General features: G+C 47.6%; 4 protein-coding genes across 4 annotated transcripts; 2 read left to right on the top strand and 2 right to left on the bottom strand.

Moving 5' to 3' along the window:
- Window positions 1-382: 382 nt before the first annotated feature.
- Window positions 383-2,023, bottom strand: N7479_005879 (General substrate transporter; the record flags this gene model as incomplete). The annotated part of the gene is made up of 2 exons (XM_057253575.1): window positions 383-960; window positions 1,018-2,023. The coding sequence occupies 2 exons, from the start codon at window positions 2,021-2,023 to the stop codon at window positions 383-385; spliced, it is 1,584 nt and encodes a 527-aa protein (XP_057107437.1).
- Window positions 2,024-2,804: 781 nt separating this feature from the next.
- N7479_005878 (putative beta-galactosidase) lies at window positions 2,805-6,079 on the top strand (the record flags this gene model as incomplete). The annotated part of the gene is made up of 3 exons (XM_057253574.1): window positions 2,805-3,396; window positions 3,457-4,867; window positions 4,924-6,079. 3 exons carry the CDS (start codon window positions 2,805-2,807, stop codon window positions 6,077-6,079), a joined length of 3,159 nt encoding a protein of 1,052 aa, XP_057107436.1.
- A 2,597-nt stretch (window positions 6,080-8,676) lies between these two features.
- Window positions 8,677-10,910, top strand: N7479_005877 (Zn(II)2Cys6 transcription factor; the record flags this gene model as incomplete). The annotated part of the gene is made up of 8 exons (XM_057253573.1): window positions 8,677-8,703; window positions 8,770-8,798; window positions 8,853-8,927; window positions 8,977-9,052; window positions 9,108-9,736; window positions 9,797-9,958; window positions 10,010-10,552; window positions 10,622-10,910. 8 exons carry the CDS (start codon window positions 8,677-8,679, stop codon window positions 10,908-10,910), a joined length of 1,830 nt encoding a protein of 609 aa, XP_057107435.1.
- An 841-nt stretch (window positions 10,911-11,751) lies between these two features.
- N7479_005876 (ankyrin repeat-containing) lies at window positions 11,752-14,202 on the bottom strand (the record flags this gene model as incomplete). Its single annotated transcript, XM_057253572.1, has 1 exon — window positions 11,752-14,202. The coding sequence occupies one exon, from the start codon at window positions 14,200-14,202 to the stop codon at window positions 11,752-11,754; it is 2,451 nt and encodes an 816-aa protein (XP_057107434.1).
- Window positions 14,203-14,374: the final 172 nt, after the last annotated feature.

Here is a 14,374-nt window from a genome sequence, read left to right as displayed (position 1 = left end):
ATATTTTTAACGTAAGAATTCCCTGAAGCCGCCAACAAAGCTACAATATATGATTGAAGGAGTAGGATATACCTTTTTGTGAATATATACCGGGCTATACGAGAGGTAATCTATATATTAACTCTACATTAATATAGTAAGTTTTGCACTACTAAAGCTAAGGCTTAGAGGTAGGGGCTTTGTTATAACATGCCCCTGGACTGGCGAGTCACTCTGGCTTCGACTCTACGGACCTGCCAACCTTGGAATCCGTTGATTATGAATCTACAAAAGTCAAGAGAGTAAACGATTATTGAGAAAAAATAACAAGATAGTATATATTTATACAGCTATTTAGCAATGCTTTAATGGGTTGCATCGATGCTAAGATAGAGACGCGAGCTTATCCTTCATGAGGGCTGTCGTCATACTCGGCAAACTTGCGTGCCGAAATCTTCTGCGTAAACATATGATCCAGCTGCTCAAAGGTCCGGCCTTTGGTCTCGGGCAAGCAGAAGTAAGTCCAAACAGCGGCAATGATCGAAAATGCAAAGAAGATGAAGCCTGTCTTGCCGCGGAGGTTACCCTGATCAGGGTTAATCATGTAAGGCACGGTAAGAGTCATGATCAAAGTCCAGAAGTTTTGTGTGAAGAAACCAATGCTGACAGTGTATGAGCGCAGACGAGTAGAAGACATCTCTCCGCAGATGACGTATCCAAGAGGTCCAAGGGTAAGGTCGTAGAAGAAGTTCCAGATGATAATCAGAACACACTGTCCCATAGCAACCGAGGAGTTGTAACCTGGTACAACATCGAGAATGCCAATGACGAGGAGAATGACAGTCAGAACAACCATGCCGGGGAAGAGAGCTCGGCGACCGATGATGTTGATGACCCACCATGAGCCGATGTTTCCAACGACGCCAACTGCGGTCACACCAACACCCATGTCGAACGAGGAAGAGGTAGGGATACCAGCGACTATTGGAAATAATTTATTAGTAAACAGAAACGATTTGTCAACTTGGGTGGACTTACTCTGGAAGAAGTAGGTTGAGTAGCTGAGCACAAAGTTGACACCACTGAAAGAGTTGATGGTCCAAACGGCCATGATGATCAGGGTGCGACGAAGGTCAGTTCCGCGGAAACAATCAATGTATCCAGCGGAGTTTGCCGATTCCTCTTCAATGCGAACTGTTTCCTGGATCTCAACGAGCCAGGAATCAATGTTGCCGCCAGTCTGGAAGCGTTCGAGAACCTTCTTGGCCTCGGCGTGCTTGCCCCTTTGGACACACCAATAAGGGGATTCGGGGCAGAACCATACGCCAGAAAGAAGGATGACGGGGAAAACCCACTGGAAAGCAAAGGGGATTCGGTAGGCAAAGGTGTCGGTCCGCGCACCGAAAGCCTTGATGAGGCAGTTTCCGAGGAGCTGACCGACTACAACAAAGAGGTTGACCATGGAAATAGTGATTCCACGAAGGACGACAGGGCAGGCCTCAGAACAGTAGGCACAGGCAGTGACAAGGAACATGCCGAGTGAGATACCGTTGATCAGCTTTCCAGCAAGGAGAACACCAGGAACGAAGGCAAAGAACTGGATGAAGACGGAGCCAATGGAGATGAAACAGGCAATGGTCAAAGTCATTCTTCGGCCTACCCAAGGAGAGATAAGACCACAGATCAGACTTCCACCCATTCCACCAACGGTGGCAATCATATTGAAAGCAGCTTGCCATTCGGCGGGAAGGATAGATGTGCCATCAGCTTGGGTGTATCCAAACACCGCACGGAATTCAGGAGCGGCAAGGAGGCCTCCACTGATCTGCATATCATAACCCCATAGCACGGCAGAGAAACAGAAGAATAGACTGTATAACATGGAATTGCGGTAATTGGTCAAAGCAACCTTCAAGCTCATAGCAGATCCGGAGGCCTCTTCTGTCTGCTCTGACTTCTTCATATCGGCGAGATCCATATCCATGGTAGCGGGTGTAGCCTCCATATGGACACTGTCAGCAGGCTTTTCCTGCTCAAGACCCATAATGGGAGGGAAGAAAGGGGAAAAAGAAGAAGAGAGGAACAAAAGTGTCCGGGGGGAATTTGAAAGTGAATCGAACAGGATAATTCAAAAGCTTGTGCTGCTGTTAGGTGGGGATATTCGTAGTATTTAATACTCCAGGATTCTCATGCCATGCGTCTTCCTCCGCATTCTTCTAGCCCGGCTTCGGGGTATGAAATTTCGGCCCCGGGTCATGCTCACAATCTGGGGAAATTAGCTGACGAGTTAACTGCCAAGTTAGTTTTTCCCAAGTGGAAAATGGACCCAGTTTGACGGGAATGAGACATTTCACGGCTTGCCGATATCCCCGTCTATATCTACGGGTCCACGTGACCGGACGTGATTGGACAGGGTCCCGATTTTTCTTCTTTTTCTCCAGTTTGTGGATCATTGGGGACACTCGAAGACTTTTAGATCGTCCACATTCTTTATCGGCTCCGATACACGCGGTGCCGAGAGCCCCGGTTGATGTTCACTGGTCAAAGAAGATCCATTCTCTCCGCAAACCCAACCCCACAACCCGTCGGCTCCGTTAGACCCGCGATAAAGCTTGGAGAGCCGGGGATAACTACATGCCGACGAATATTTTACATCCACAGGGTCCATAAAATGTGTAACATAATCCCAATTGCGATGTTGTGCGAGGTACGACGTCATATACTCCAACCCTCTGTTATAAAGGACGCAGAGTAGCAAAAACTGCCCCCTCCCTAGACTACCTGAGCAGTCCGAATTTATTCCCTTAAAATTCCTAAATTCTACTATGAGCGCTCAAGTCGAAAAAATGGCCCTACAGGCCGATCCCGAGCGGCCCGATTTCATGAATCCCGCCGTCTTTCGCAGAAATACCCTTCCCGCGCGTTCTTATCACATCCCCTCTACATCTCTACTTCTCAATGGAAACTGGGAGTTCAATATGTCCCGGTCACCACCGGAGGCACCGGAGCCTAGCGACAAGACCTCCGACGAGGACTGGTCCAGCATTGTGGTTCCAGGACATTGGCAGTTGCAGGGCTGGGGAAGACCAAATTACACCAACACACAATTCCCGATCCCAGTGTGCCCTCCTTTTGCACCCACAGAGAACCCCACGGGTACATACCGTCGTAATTTCCAAGTGCCGGCCGAATGGAAATCCAACCACCCAGAAATTCGTTTGCGATTCGACGGTGTCGACAGCGCGTACCATGTTTGGGTGAACAAGTCCCTGGTCGGATATGCGCAGGGCAGCCGAAACTCCTCCGAATTCGACGTCACACCTTTCTTGCAGGAAGGTGACAATGAAGTCTTTGTCCGGGTCTATCAGTGGTCAGATGCTACTTATATCGAAGATCAGGATCAGTGGTGGCTATCCGGTAAGATTTAGATTGCGAAATGCCACAGAGGGAAGGAATCATCTACTGACATAGTAATAGGAATTTTCCGAGATGTCACTTTGATTGCATTCCCCGCCGCCGATCGCTTGAATGACTGGTTCATTCGTACAGACCTCGATTCCGAATACAAAAATGCCACACTGCTTGCCACGATCAATTACCAAGTCTCGGAGCAAAGCACTATTGCACTCAATTTGATTGAGTCAGTGGATGGCAACCGTCATGTCATTACTTCCACAGAGTGCACCGTGGAGCCAGCAACATCCGCCGTTGAATTCAGCTTGCCTGTTGCCAACCCCAAGAAATGGACTGCCGAGCAGCCGAATCTGTATGAGGTTGAGATGATTCTGACAACTCCTTCATCCAACAAGATCTTCAAGACTACACAGCGCACTGGTTTCCGCAAAGTCGAGCGCAAGGGTGGCTTTATGACTGTCAACGGAATTGCAATTCAGCTTCGTGGAGTCAACCGACACGATCACCACCCGCTTTTGGGTCGTGCTGTGCCGCTCGACTTCATAAGAAAGGATCTGCTTCTCATGAAGGCTCACAATATTAATGCCCTTCGCTGCAGCCACTATCCCCCCGACGCTCGCCTTCTGGATATGGCCGATGAGCTGGGCTTCTGGGTTATCGACGAAGCCGATCTCGAATGCCACGGTTTCTACGACGCTGTCTCACGCCCGATGGACATGGACGAAACTCTTGGCTACGAGGAGCGCAAGGCGATGACCTTCCCTAAGTGTGGTGCCCCCACATCAGACAACCCTGCCTGGCGGGAAGCCTACGTTGATCGCGCTCATTCTCTGATTCAACGAGACAAGAACCACATTAGTGTTATAATTTGGTCTATGGGCAACGAGTCTTTCTTCGGTACATGCCACCGTTCCATGGTAGACTACGCCCGGGCCTTCGACAACACTCGCTTGATCCACTACGAGGGTGACATAGATGCGGAAACCACAGACATGTTCAGCTACATGTACCCAGAACTCGAGCGCTTGAGGAGACTGGCAGCAACCGAGGGAGTTCAAGAGAATGGCGAGTTCGACAAGCCTATCATTCTCTGTGAATACGCTCATGCCATGGGCAACGGACCCGGCCTGCTTACCGATTACGAGAAATGCTTCGACGAGATCCCGCGTTTGCAGGGTGGTTTCATCTGGGAATGGGCTAACCACGGTTTGTGGGTCGAAGGCAAGGGCGAGAAGGGCGGCTTCTATGCCTACGGTGGTGACTTCGATGACTACCCCAACGATGGAACATTCGTGATGGATGGTCTCTTGAACAGTGTCCACCAGCCTCTGCCCGGTCTGTTGGAGTTGAAGAGAGTCTTTGAACCCGTCAAGATGGAAGTCCGTGGACAGGTCTTGGCTCTGAAGAACCGATACAACTTCTTGGACCTGAGCCACCTCCAAGCTTCATACAAGCTTGAGTTATTCGACAACCAGTGAGTCCACATCTCTCGTTTCAATACATTGAAGAAAAGCTAACATTGCAACCTAGAACCACCACCTTAGCAACTGGCTCTCTCGAGCTGCCCTTCGTGCCTGCTGGCGAATCTGCCGAGATTTCTCTACCAGCAGAGCTCTTCCAGCACAACGCCCACCCAGCCTACTTGACCGTCACTATTGAGCAACGTGAAAAGGTTGAATGGGCTCAGGATGCTTATGTCGTTGCTTGGACACAGGAGTTGGTCTCGAAGCCAACCGAGAATACCCCAGTCAAGAGCATCTCTACTCAGGATGCTATCTCGACCACCTCCACCAAGACCACTGTTTCTGTCAGCGGAGCCAACTGGTCCTTCGAGTTTGATAGCATTCGCGGACACCTCAAGAAGTGGATTTACAACTCTACTTCCATCCTTGAGCCGTCTCCCGAGACAGGCCTTGCCATGATTCCCGGCTTCTGGCGTCCTCCTACCGACAACGACGTTCCTTCCGCAATGCCCTACTGGAAGCGCTTCGGAGTGAACTGCCTCACCAACCAGTTCCGTTCCTTCAAGACCTCATCCTTGGAGGATGGAAGTGTCTGCATCGAAAGCGAGACCTTCCTCTCCCCTCCCGTCCTTTCCTGGGGATGGAAGTGCATTTCCCGTTATACCGTAAAGCCCAATGGCTCATTGTCCATCACTGTGGACTTGAAACCCACCGGCGCCGCACCGGATACCGTTCCCCGACTTGGCCTCAACCTCCGCGCCAACTCTGATCTTCAGGCCGCACGCTGGCTCGGACCCGGTCCTGGAGAATCCTACCCCGACAAGAAGGTCTCCCAGAAGATCGGCTTGTGGAATGTGGAGGACATCGAGTCCCTGCAGACTGTTTACGATATTCCTCAGGAGAATGGAAACCGTGGAGACACTGCTTGGGTGGAACTTGTCACTCCTAATGGCACTGGATTCCGCGCAAGTCCGCAGGAAAGCACAGTTGTGACTGGAGGAACAGCTACCTTGAACTGGACTGCTAGCCAGTACTCCGATGAGGCTGTTGAGGCTGCACGACATCCTTGCAATCTTGTCAAGGATGACGCCGTGTTTGTGAGATTGGATGACCAAGTTGCGGGTGTTGGCAGTGCCGCCTGTGGCCCTGGTCCTTTGGATGAGCATTTGGTTAAGGTGCAGGATATCACCTTCGGTATGCTGTTGGAGCCTGTTTCTCTGTGAATAGTAGGAATTTGGACTTGTATTTTTTAAATTAGATGAAATGACATTTATACCCTTCATATCATTCACTGGGAACTTCAGTAGGACGTTGTTCAAAGTGTAGATCTAGAATAGAAATCATTTTACAGCCATCCAGTCTTCTCAGCCTGAGAATTCAAAAAGAAATGCCTTCTCAATAAACCTACTGCTAACCGTGACCCACTCAAATATTTCCTCCCTGTGAACAGCTTCCCAGCGGAAATTACCATAACTTCAGACTACAGGTAAAGCCACTATTTTGATATTACCTATCAAGACGGTAATTATTACAACGCAGCGATCGTCTAACTCTGGAACGTCTCTGCATTTGCAAAATGATGTAGGGAAAACCTATAAAATTGGGGAAACCCATACCGAGACTAGTTCAAATCAAACCATCCCACCTCGAGTCCGAATTGAATAAAGGACTTTGAAATCCTGCACTAATTATCACTAAATTGGAATGACGTTGATGGGTTTGTGGCGCTCACATACCTTCTCCGCTTCGATTAAGGTCGTTACGACACCTGTAGGGGCATATTTATACCTGTTTCATCTATATATCTGTCAGCCATCCGTATCGATATAGCCGTGCACATCGCGTTATCTGAAAATTAAATACTCGCGGGCCATATCTGCATCTGTTAGCTATATATAGCCATATACCTCTAATTCCAAAGGGAAATACCCACAGGCTATGCCAACCATATCACTTAGCTGCCTAATGATATAGCCGTACATATCTTTCTCCATATTAAAGAAAAATACTGACACACTATACCCGCCACATCTGTTAGCCATTTATGTTCACATAGCCATGCACTGCTAAGCTCAAATGCAGATGAGTTACTCGCACACTACCCACCACAACTGTTAGCCATCTATATTGATATAGCCGTACAGCATTTTCTCCTCACCGATGGAAATACTCACGGGCTACCCCACCAGATCTATTAGCTAACTATATTTATATGGTCATGCACTTCTTTCTTTACCTGGAAGGGAAATACTCACACCATTCTGTATCTACAGCAACAGTCAGCAATCTATATTTAGGCAGGTGCTGATTGACATATGCTAGAGATAAAGAGCATGAAGATAGAGGGCAGATTATACCTGGCGTTTATCCATCACAGCTCCTGCAGCTGGCCCAGTTGGAGCAGCCACTGCCACACCAGCGATAATTGCACAGATAAAGATAAAACACCAGATTATATAAAAATCTGAAATTGTTTTAGGACTAGGGGATTTGGAGTTGGATTCAACCTCACATAGGAAAATATATGTAGACAAAGTGAGCTGCTAGGGATCAATACTAACGTGGGTGTAATGGATAAAATTCGAGGATGGGGGGCTTATATGTAGAATTGGACACGCAGATATGATAAACGTATACCCGGTGTTCCCTAAGGAAGGAGGAAATCAATAGCCGTCGGCATCGGATCGTGGAATAGCGATAATAGGCTGCAACAAACGGGACTAAATGGGTCCCTGGTTACCTCTGGTTATCCATTGTAGATTGTCAGGATTCCCCTTGATTGGTCTGCTTGAAAGATGCTGGAGTCTACGGGGAATTACGATACTGTAACAATAGCTTAAGGCTTCAAGACTATCGATTCTCTTTTGACCACACGCAACGGGATTGGCTGAATAAAGTTAAGTGGGAAGGAGTGCCAAGGACGCTTTTATATTTAGATGCGGAACCCTAAATAGATTGGATAAACAGATGGATTCCAACTCCGTGTAGAGAATTCGAAGTGGGGTTGACTTCGATAGACAATATACTTCTAGGAAGGATAATATATAATAGACCAGGTAGCCAGATTCATTGTATGACCATCCTTTGTCTCTTAGGCTTCAATTCGGGGGGAACCAAGGGAAACCAGGAACCCGGGAAGTTATTAGGCGCGGCGGGTAAAGCCAATGGAAACACTCTAAATCTCATGCATCCTTGTATCTTCAGGTAAACCAGGCAATCTCGATTTGAGGAGGCCCGCTTTCCCACAGTCTACCATGAATACTTAGATTTACTACGGAGTACTATGTAGTAAACTTCGAATGTCACGCGCCATTTTGATATCCACCCTCGCTCTAAAAAAAAGCAAGTATCTTCCAAGATTTCTGATACCCGGGGTTGAGGGGTTGACTACATATTTACGTATAGTTCGAATCTGTTACTCTTTCCGAATCCGGAAAGGATATAAAACCTCAATTCTTCGCTCTGACATGAGTTTTAACTTATAATTACACTATCATTCTCTATAAAAACGACTGAAAATTGTGGATTTGAAAAAATAATAGTGTGTAGCCCACGTGTAGCCCACACTCAGCCCACACCCCTCCAAGGGGGGTTGCCAAGGGGGTGTGGGTGGCTCTGGGTGGGTTGGAGGGCGGTGCCACGAAAAAATGACATCACGTGCGTCCCCGCGTTGGCATCGTTCACATCAATCCGACTTTTCCACGCGTGTCTTTGCCGCCTGCGCCGTTGATTGATTCATTAGCTGCCAATTGAAGCTTATTGTTGAAGCTGAGATTGTTGGGGGGAAAGATATCCCTGATATCAGCATCCTGGCTCGAAAATGAAGAGATTCAGGGCGGCTCGAGCGGTTTGTCTCCCGTTTTCCCTTGCCGGGAACTAGCTTGAATCGAATATCGAAACTAACAACCCACAGTGCGACTCATGCCGCCAGCGCAAGACAAGGTTAGTCTTGTGATATATAATCTTGTAGTACATGACGATTAATAGACTTGATAGATGTGACGCTCGTGATCCCTGTGGGCCCTGTGTGAGCTTGAACCAAACTTGCTTATACGGAACAGAAGCTACATCGTAAGTGGGTTTATCTCATTTTGAAGATCAGCAATTAACAACAGGTTAGAAGGGGGAAAAGTGAAATGATCTTGGATACGGTCTTGCGAATGGAAGCTTCCATTGAAGAACTTAGGGGCATGGTCGTACGTTGACGAGCCGTCCAGGGTCATTTTTTTCCTTACTGATGATAAATCTCAGGCCATGGGCTCCGTTTCAAGTGCGATGCGTGGCATCCAGCCCCATCCAACGCCCCCTGCTTCAACAGTTACACCCATGTCTCAAGATTCACGCCATCATCCCAGCGGATACACAGTTAGGGACCCCACTGAAAGTGCAGTGCTTTCCTCGGGTCATCTTTCCTCAGCAGAGTCTCTTTTGAAGTGGCCAGTTTTTCTTGATCATCCTGAAATATTTGGGGAGGCAGAATCTTCATTTCTGTCGCTCGAGTATGCACGATCGCCCTATAAAACCAAACTATATGCCATATTCCCCAGTGTGGGCTTGTCAGAAGTCAAAAATATGGTAGGTGTATTCCAACGGACATACAACTTTTGGTTCCCTACAATCAGCTTGGACCACCTGAAGGGCTTGCAATTGAGGATATGGCAAGAGAATCTTGAGCCCAGCTGTCAATCGTGTCTCGCATTATTAGTCATGGCTCTGGGTTGCGTTGGGGCTTCCGTCACGGACGAAGAGGACGGTTGTGAAGAAAAGTCTCAACAACTGAAAATGCAAGGAGCGTCATGGTTCACTGCTGCAATGAAGATGCTTCACTTGGCCCACATTGAGATGAATGTAGAAGCATGCCAATGCCTCTTGCTGACTGGGTATGACAACATTCTTACAAGCTGAAACGGCGAACCAAGACGAAATTAACAGATATCTAGTCTCTATTTCTCTTTCTTGCAAAGACCGCTGCAAACATGGTCTTATGTGAACAGTGCGGCGACCCGTTGTCGTTTCCTGCTCTCTTGTCCCTTTGACAATCCTGAGCGTGATGATCGAGAACACATCACCAGAATATTTTGGTCGTGCTTTGTACTAGAAAGGTGAGAACGGGAAATGACACCCTCCAATTATCACCATCTGACCCGCATTAGCAATTATATCTCAGAGTTGCCCTCGCTTCCGCAAAACTGCAATGCTGAAATCGAATCAGTATTTTCCCTCCCGGGCAAATTCCACTCACATGAAGATATCGAAGAGGAAGAAAAGTCGACCTTATACTTTCTCGCATCGATAGCACTCCGTCGCCTCCTCAATCGAGCTCACTATATGCTCTATGACCGCGACATTGGCCTTCAAATCGATTCCAATAATTTCCCATCTGTGAACCAAGAGCTGGGTCGCCAACTGCAAGACTGGTATCATACACTACCCCCAAGTCTACAATTTCCCGAAGATGGAAAACCTGCGGATGATCCTCATAGCGAGTATCTGAGGCAATGGTATCTCAGTTGCCGAAGTGTTATCTATCGACCATATCTGGAATGGGCTCTCGCTAATCCGATGTGGGATCTCAACAATAACCTGCGTGTGTTTGACGGTTGTCGGGCTGCTCTCGACACTTGCCTATTCAAAATAAGGCAGATGAAACAGGTGCCTTATACTGTCATGGTAGACACATGGCCATGCTCGCTTTCGTAAGTCTAATTTTGGACGGCTTCTCGGCTGTTATGCATGATTACTGATTTGTCAAATTCTCTTGTTAGACTCGAAACGGCTATGTTGACTCTCATGGGTGGCTTCTGTCATCCACAGCTCACAATGCACCTTCGTCATATTGCCCTGCTAGAGCTAGGACCTCACTTGCAGCAGCTTTTAGAACGATGGATGACGATTCATGGATCCTCCGTCTCTCCTGGCGTCGAGAAGGCATTGAGATTGATCATGAAAGCTCACGAGTTCTTCGAAAGCAAAAGTGCAGACTTCGCTCCTTCCCATGGAGAAGAACAACAACAGCATCTCTCTTCCGAGGCCCATCGAATGTGTCTCGAATAGTACTTTGTCAATGACCCTTTGGGGAAATTCGGGGCAAAGTATGCCATCTTGTAACCAAAAAGCCGCCATAAATGTGGCTCTTCCTCAAATCATCGACACATCTCGTGAATGGTGTTCCGAACTCAGAGTTAGCAGAAATAAGCTACAGCGCGAAGTGATTACGCGTGCGACTGAAGGCTCATTAGAAATACGGTAACTTGAGGGCCGCCGGACATTATTGCGCTCACTGCTGTGCAGTGGGCCTATCCTCGTACCCCGGCAACATTTCATTCAAGGTACGTACTCGACATATCTACGCTAAACTTCCTATCTAATAATCCAGATGCCAGACCAGCCTTCCAATATCCGTTTGAACAGCTGGCTAGTTTCAAATGCACACCTAAATCTGGCCTCCGTACGCAAATCAACTCTCAGTAACCACTAGCTACGTGGTAGACTTCTATGTCTCAACTGTCCTATGATAGATAGCATCGCTCATCGTGGGCATCTCGTCTGAAAGAATATACGACAGAAAAAGCGATATACTATGCAGTAACTACCATCACGTTCGCATCTCTTGTGCCATCCCGTCTGACCCAGAAAGTCTGCGTATATTCGCCCGGCTTTTGTATAGACATACACCAACTAGTGAGCCTTTGCGAGCACCTGCGGGGGGCCTTATCAGGGGGATGATTCGGGTAGCATTGCCTTTTGACTAGTAATCTTACCGCTAAAAGGATCACATCGAATGCCTAGCGATAGAACTTGGACATTTCATTACTCTTCTTATGACCGAACCCATGTATTGTTCCAAGATACGTAAAGTCTAGCTACATGCCGGATGAATGACTATACTATGTAGTTATTCGAAATCCTGAATTTTCCTTGGTTCTCTACCATCAGTTTTTTTTCGAAGGTCGGCGAGAACATATTCAGCGAATTCGACTCCCACTTCATCGGATCCGATTCTGAATTTCGCCAAATACGCAGGTTCACAGCTCGCAGTGTCGCCCGTTACGCAGCCAATGTAGTTGCAATTGACATGCCATTCATGATCGCGTTCCTGGACACTGGTTGGTTCCACAAGGATTAAGATATCCCTGCAGGAAGAGTGGGTTAGAAGCAGGTACTGCCATGGACGTTGCAAGGCGGCATTGACTCGGAATTCCACCGAAACTTGGGAGCTGTACGCCTTGAACCGAGCTAAAGGTTCAACTGAAATCACATAGAACTCCCATACCCCCAAAGCTGTACCATCAGCAAGGATACGAACTTCTTTGAAATCGAGCGCGTTTTCCCAATACTGACGGTAAGTTTCGTCCAGACCTTGCGTTTTAATCTGGAGTCTGCGTTGTCTATGGAAATTTCGCATCGTGCTTCCCTCGTCGAAATGAGATTTAATGACAAGGTTGCTGTCGAATAGGTTATAAGGGCACCATGAGAAAGCACCACGCGGTGTCATTGTACTGCTACCATGACAAAGCAAAGCCTTAGGAACGCATTCCTGGCTCAAAACAATTTTTTTAGCCATATCGACAGCAGAGTCACCGGGTTCAACGCGTATCGTTTTTGCCATAAGAGCTGTGATTATCATTCGGTCGAGTGCCCATGAAGTTGTCCGGCAGCTTAGAACCTTCAAAAGATCAAAAAGGGAAGGCTTGGGATCCCTGAGACGCTCGATAAGTCTAGTTACTATCCGATTTCCCAGGGATGTAATACCACCAGCGACAACATCTCCATGAAGACTTTTGAGGACCATTCCCTCAATACCCTCTGGTTGATGGTATAACACCATAATATTTCTCGACATAGCTAACTCGAGAGCAGTCCAGCCACGTGTGAACCATGGCGACAAAACTAGAGCTATCCCGGGGCTGCCATCTTCTTTCCAGGGAAATTGAGTAAGATACGTATCGTGAACAATTGTTTGACGTGCGTATTGGTAGTTCAGATTCATGTTACTTAGCGCGACACGCCTTGCCTTGCGATCTTTTGGGATGCAAATTGTATCCCACCAGATCCCAACACAACCAAGTTTTGCAGCTGCTCTAGCGAATCTGCGGAAGAGGCATGAGTTGACTTTGCCCGGCTCTCGTATACCGACACCCGTGCCGTCGGACCACACATGCGATATAGCAGCGTAGTCATTTTGCCTCGCAAAAAAAGGTCTCATTGGTTGTGTTTCATCAATCGACCATACAACTGCGCCTGGGGATTTGGTGTCTCTATTCGCGTGCTCGAGAACAGCCTCCTCAAATGCATCTATTGGAAATTCTAAGATACGACAGGTCTCTTCATCGTCGCAAACGTGAAGCTGTTCCTTGAGATTGCTATTCTCATTCTCAAGTGGACAGTACTCCGGTGAGCAAATATTGTGTTGTGAATGAGCGAAAAGATCGCGGCACCCGGAGTTATTTATAACGTCCAATAGTGCAGGGATATCGTTTGGGCCGCGATTAGAAATTTTTGCCAGATTCCATAGTCTTTTAGGACATATCTGAAGATTCTCTGCGACCGACAAGGCAAGTGAGACTGCTGGAACCGTGATACGTGAATATAATCCAGATTGCGCTGTCCAACTCAGGAGGTTTGGATCGTTCCACAGCCAGTCTTGCTCTGAACTTTTGAGGTGGCTGATCTCCGAGCGCCAGAAGTATATAAGTTCATGTACCTGAAAGGCCAATGGCTGTTTAAAGGCCTCGATGAGACCAATTTGCAACATTTTCTTAAACCCAGACACCGTGAAATCGAGTAACCAGACATCCCCTACATTATCGGCTGCCAGTGCGCAGGACATCGCACAGAGCAGCCACTCGCGGAAATTATTCCATTCATGGCAGGCAGGGACCAGCTGCTGAATTTCAGCCTGAATCCTGACACAGCGATAGGATTGACAACGTCGGAGTCGTGCTTGTAGGCAGTGGTGCTGGATTGCTTGTAGTAGCTTCAAGTCTCCGGAACCCCACGCGAATAGATCTGTGTATCCAGGATGCTCGGTAATGACCTGAGACGGGTCTTGATCTAAGACATATTGCAGAGGCGCCCCTGAGGATTTTTCGTATTGACAGAAATGCATGTTTTGACATAGCCCTGGGAGTTCGTCGCGAATCACTAACCACAATGGCGCAAATAGGTTTAGAGATGGATCGAATGGTAAGATCTTGGGACCTGGGTCTGTGGCATAGTGCAGAAGACTGGTATTTTGTGCTCGAACGATATAGCGGTATCTTACTAATTCAGCTTCCTCATCTGGAGAAGGGGGGATTTTCAACGGGGCGTGATAGTGGTGTACAATCAAAGGGTCGTTTTGCATAATGTTGGACAATGGTTTGGACGTTTATATAGAAGCTTTCTTTTGAATCCTAGTTTCCCCCTCTGACAACCATGATAGTTCGTTATAAGTCCTGCCCTCATCTTTGGTTACGTGAGATAATTTACGCGCTTTGGATCGGGCCGACTGCAAATTGGCTGTTATTGTACCTATC

This window comes from Penicillium vulpinum, assembly GCF_028829585.1.
Source record: "Penicillium vulpinum strain IBT 29486 chromosome Unknown utg000003l_segment0_segment0, whole genome shotgun sequence".
Lineage (NCBI taxonomy): Eukaryota > Fungi > Ascomycota > Eurotiomycetes > Eurotiales > Aspergillaceae > Penicillium > Penicillium vulpinum.
This window is presented reverse-complemented; position numbering and strand designations above follow the sequence as displayed.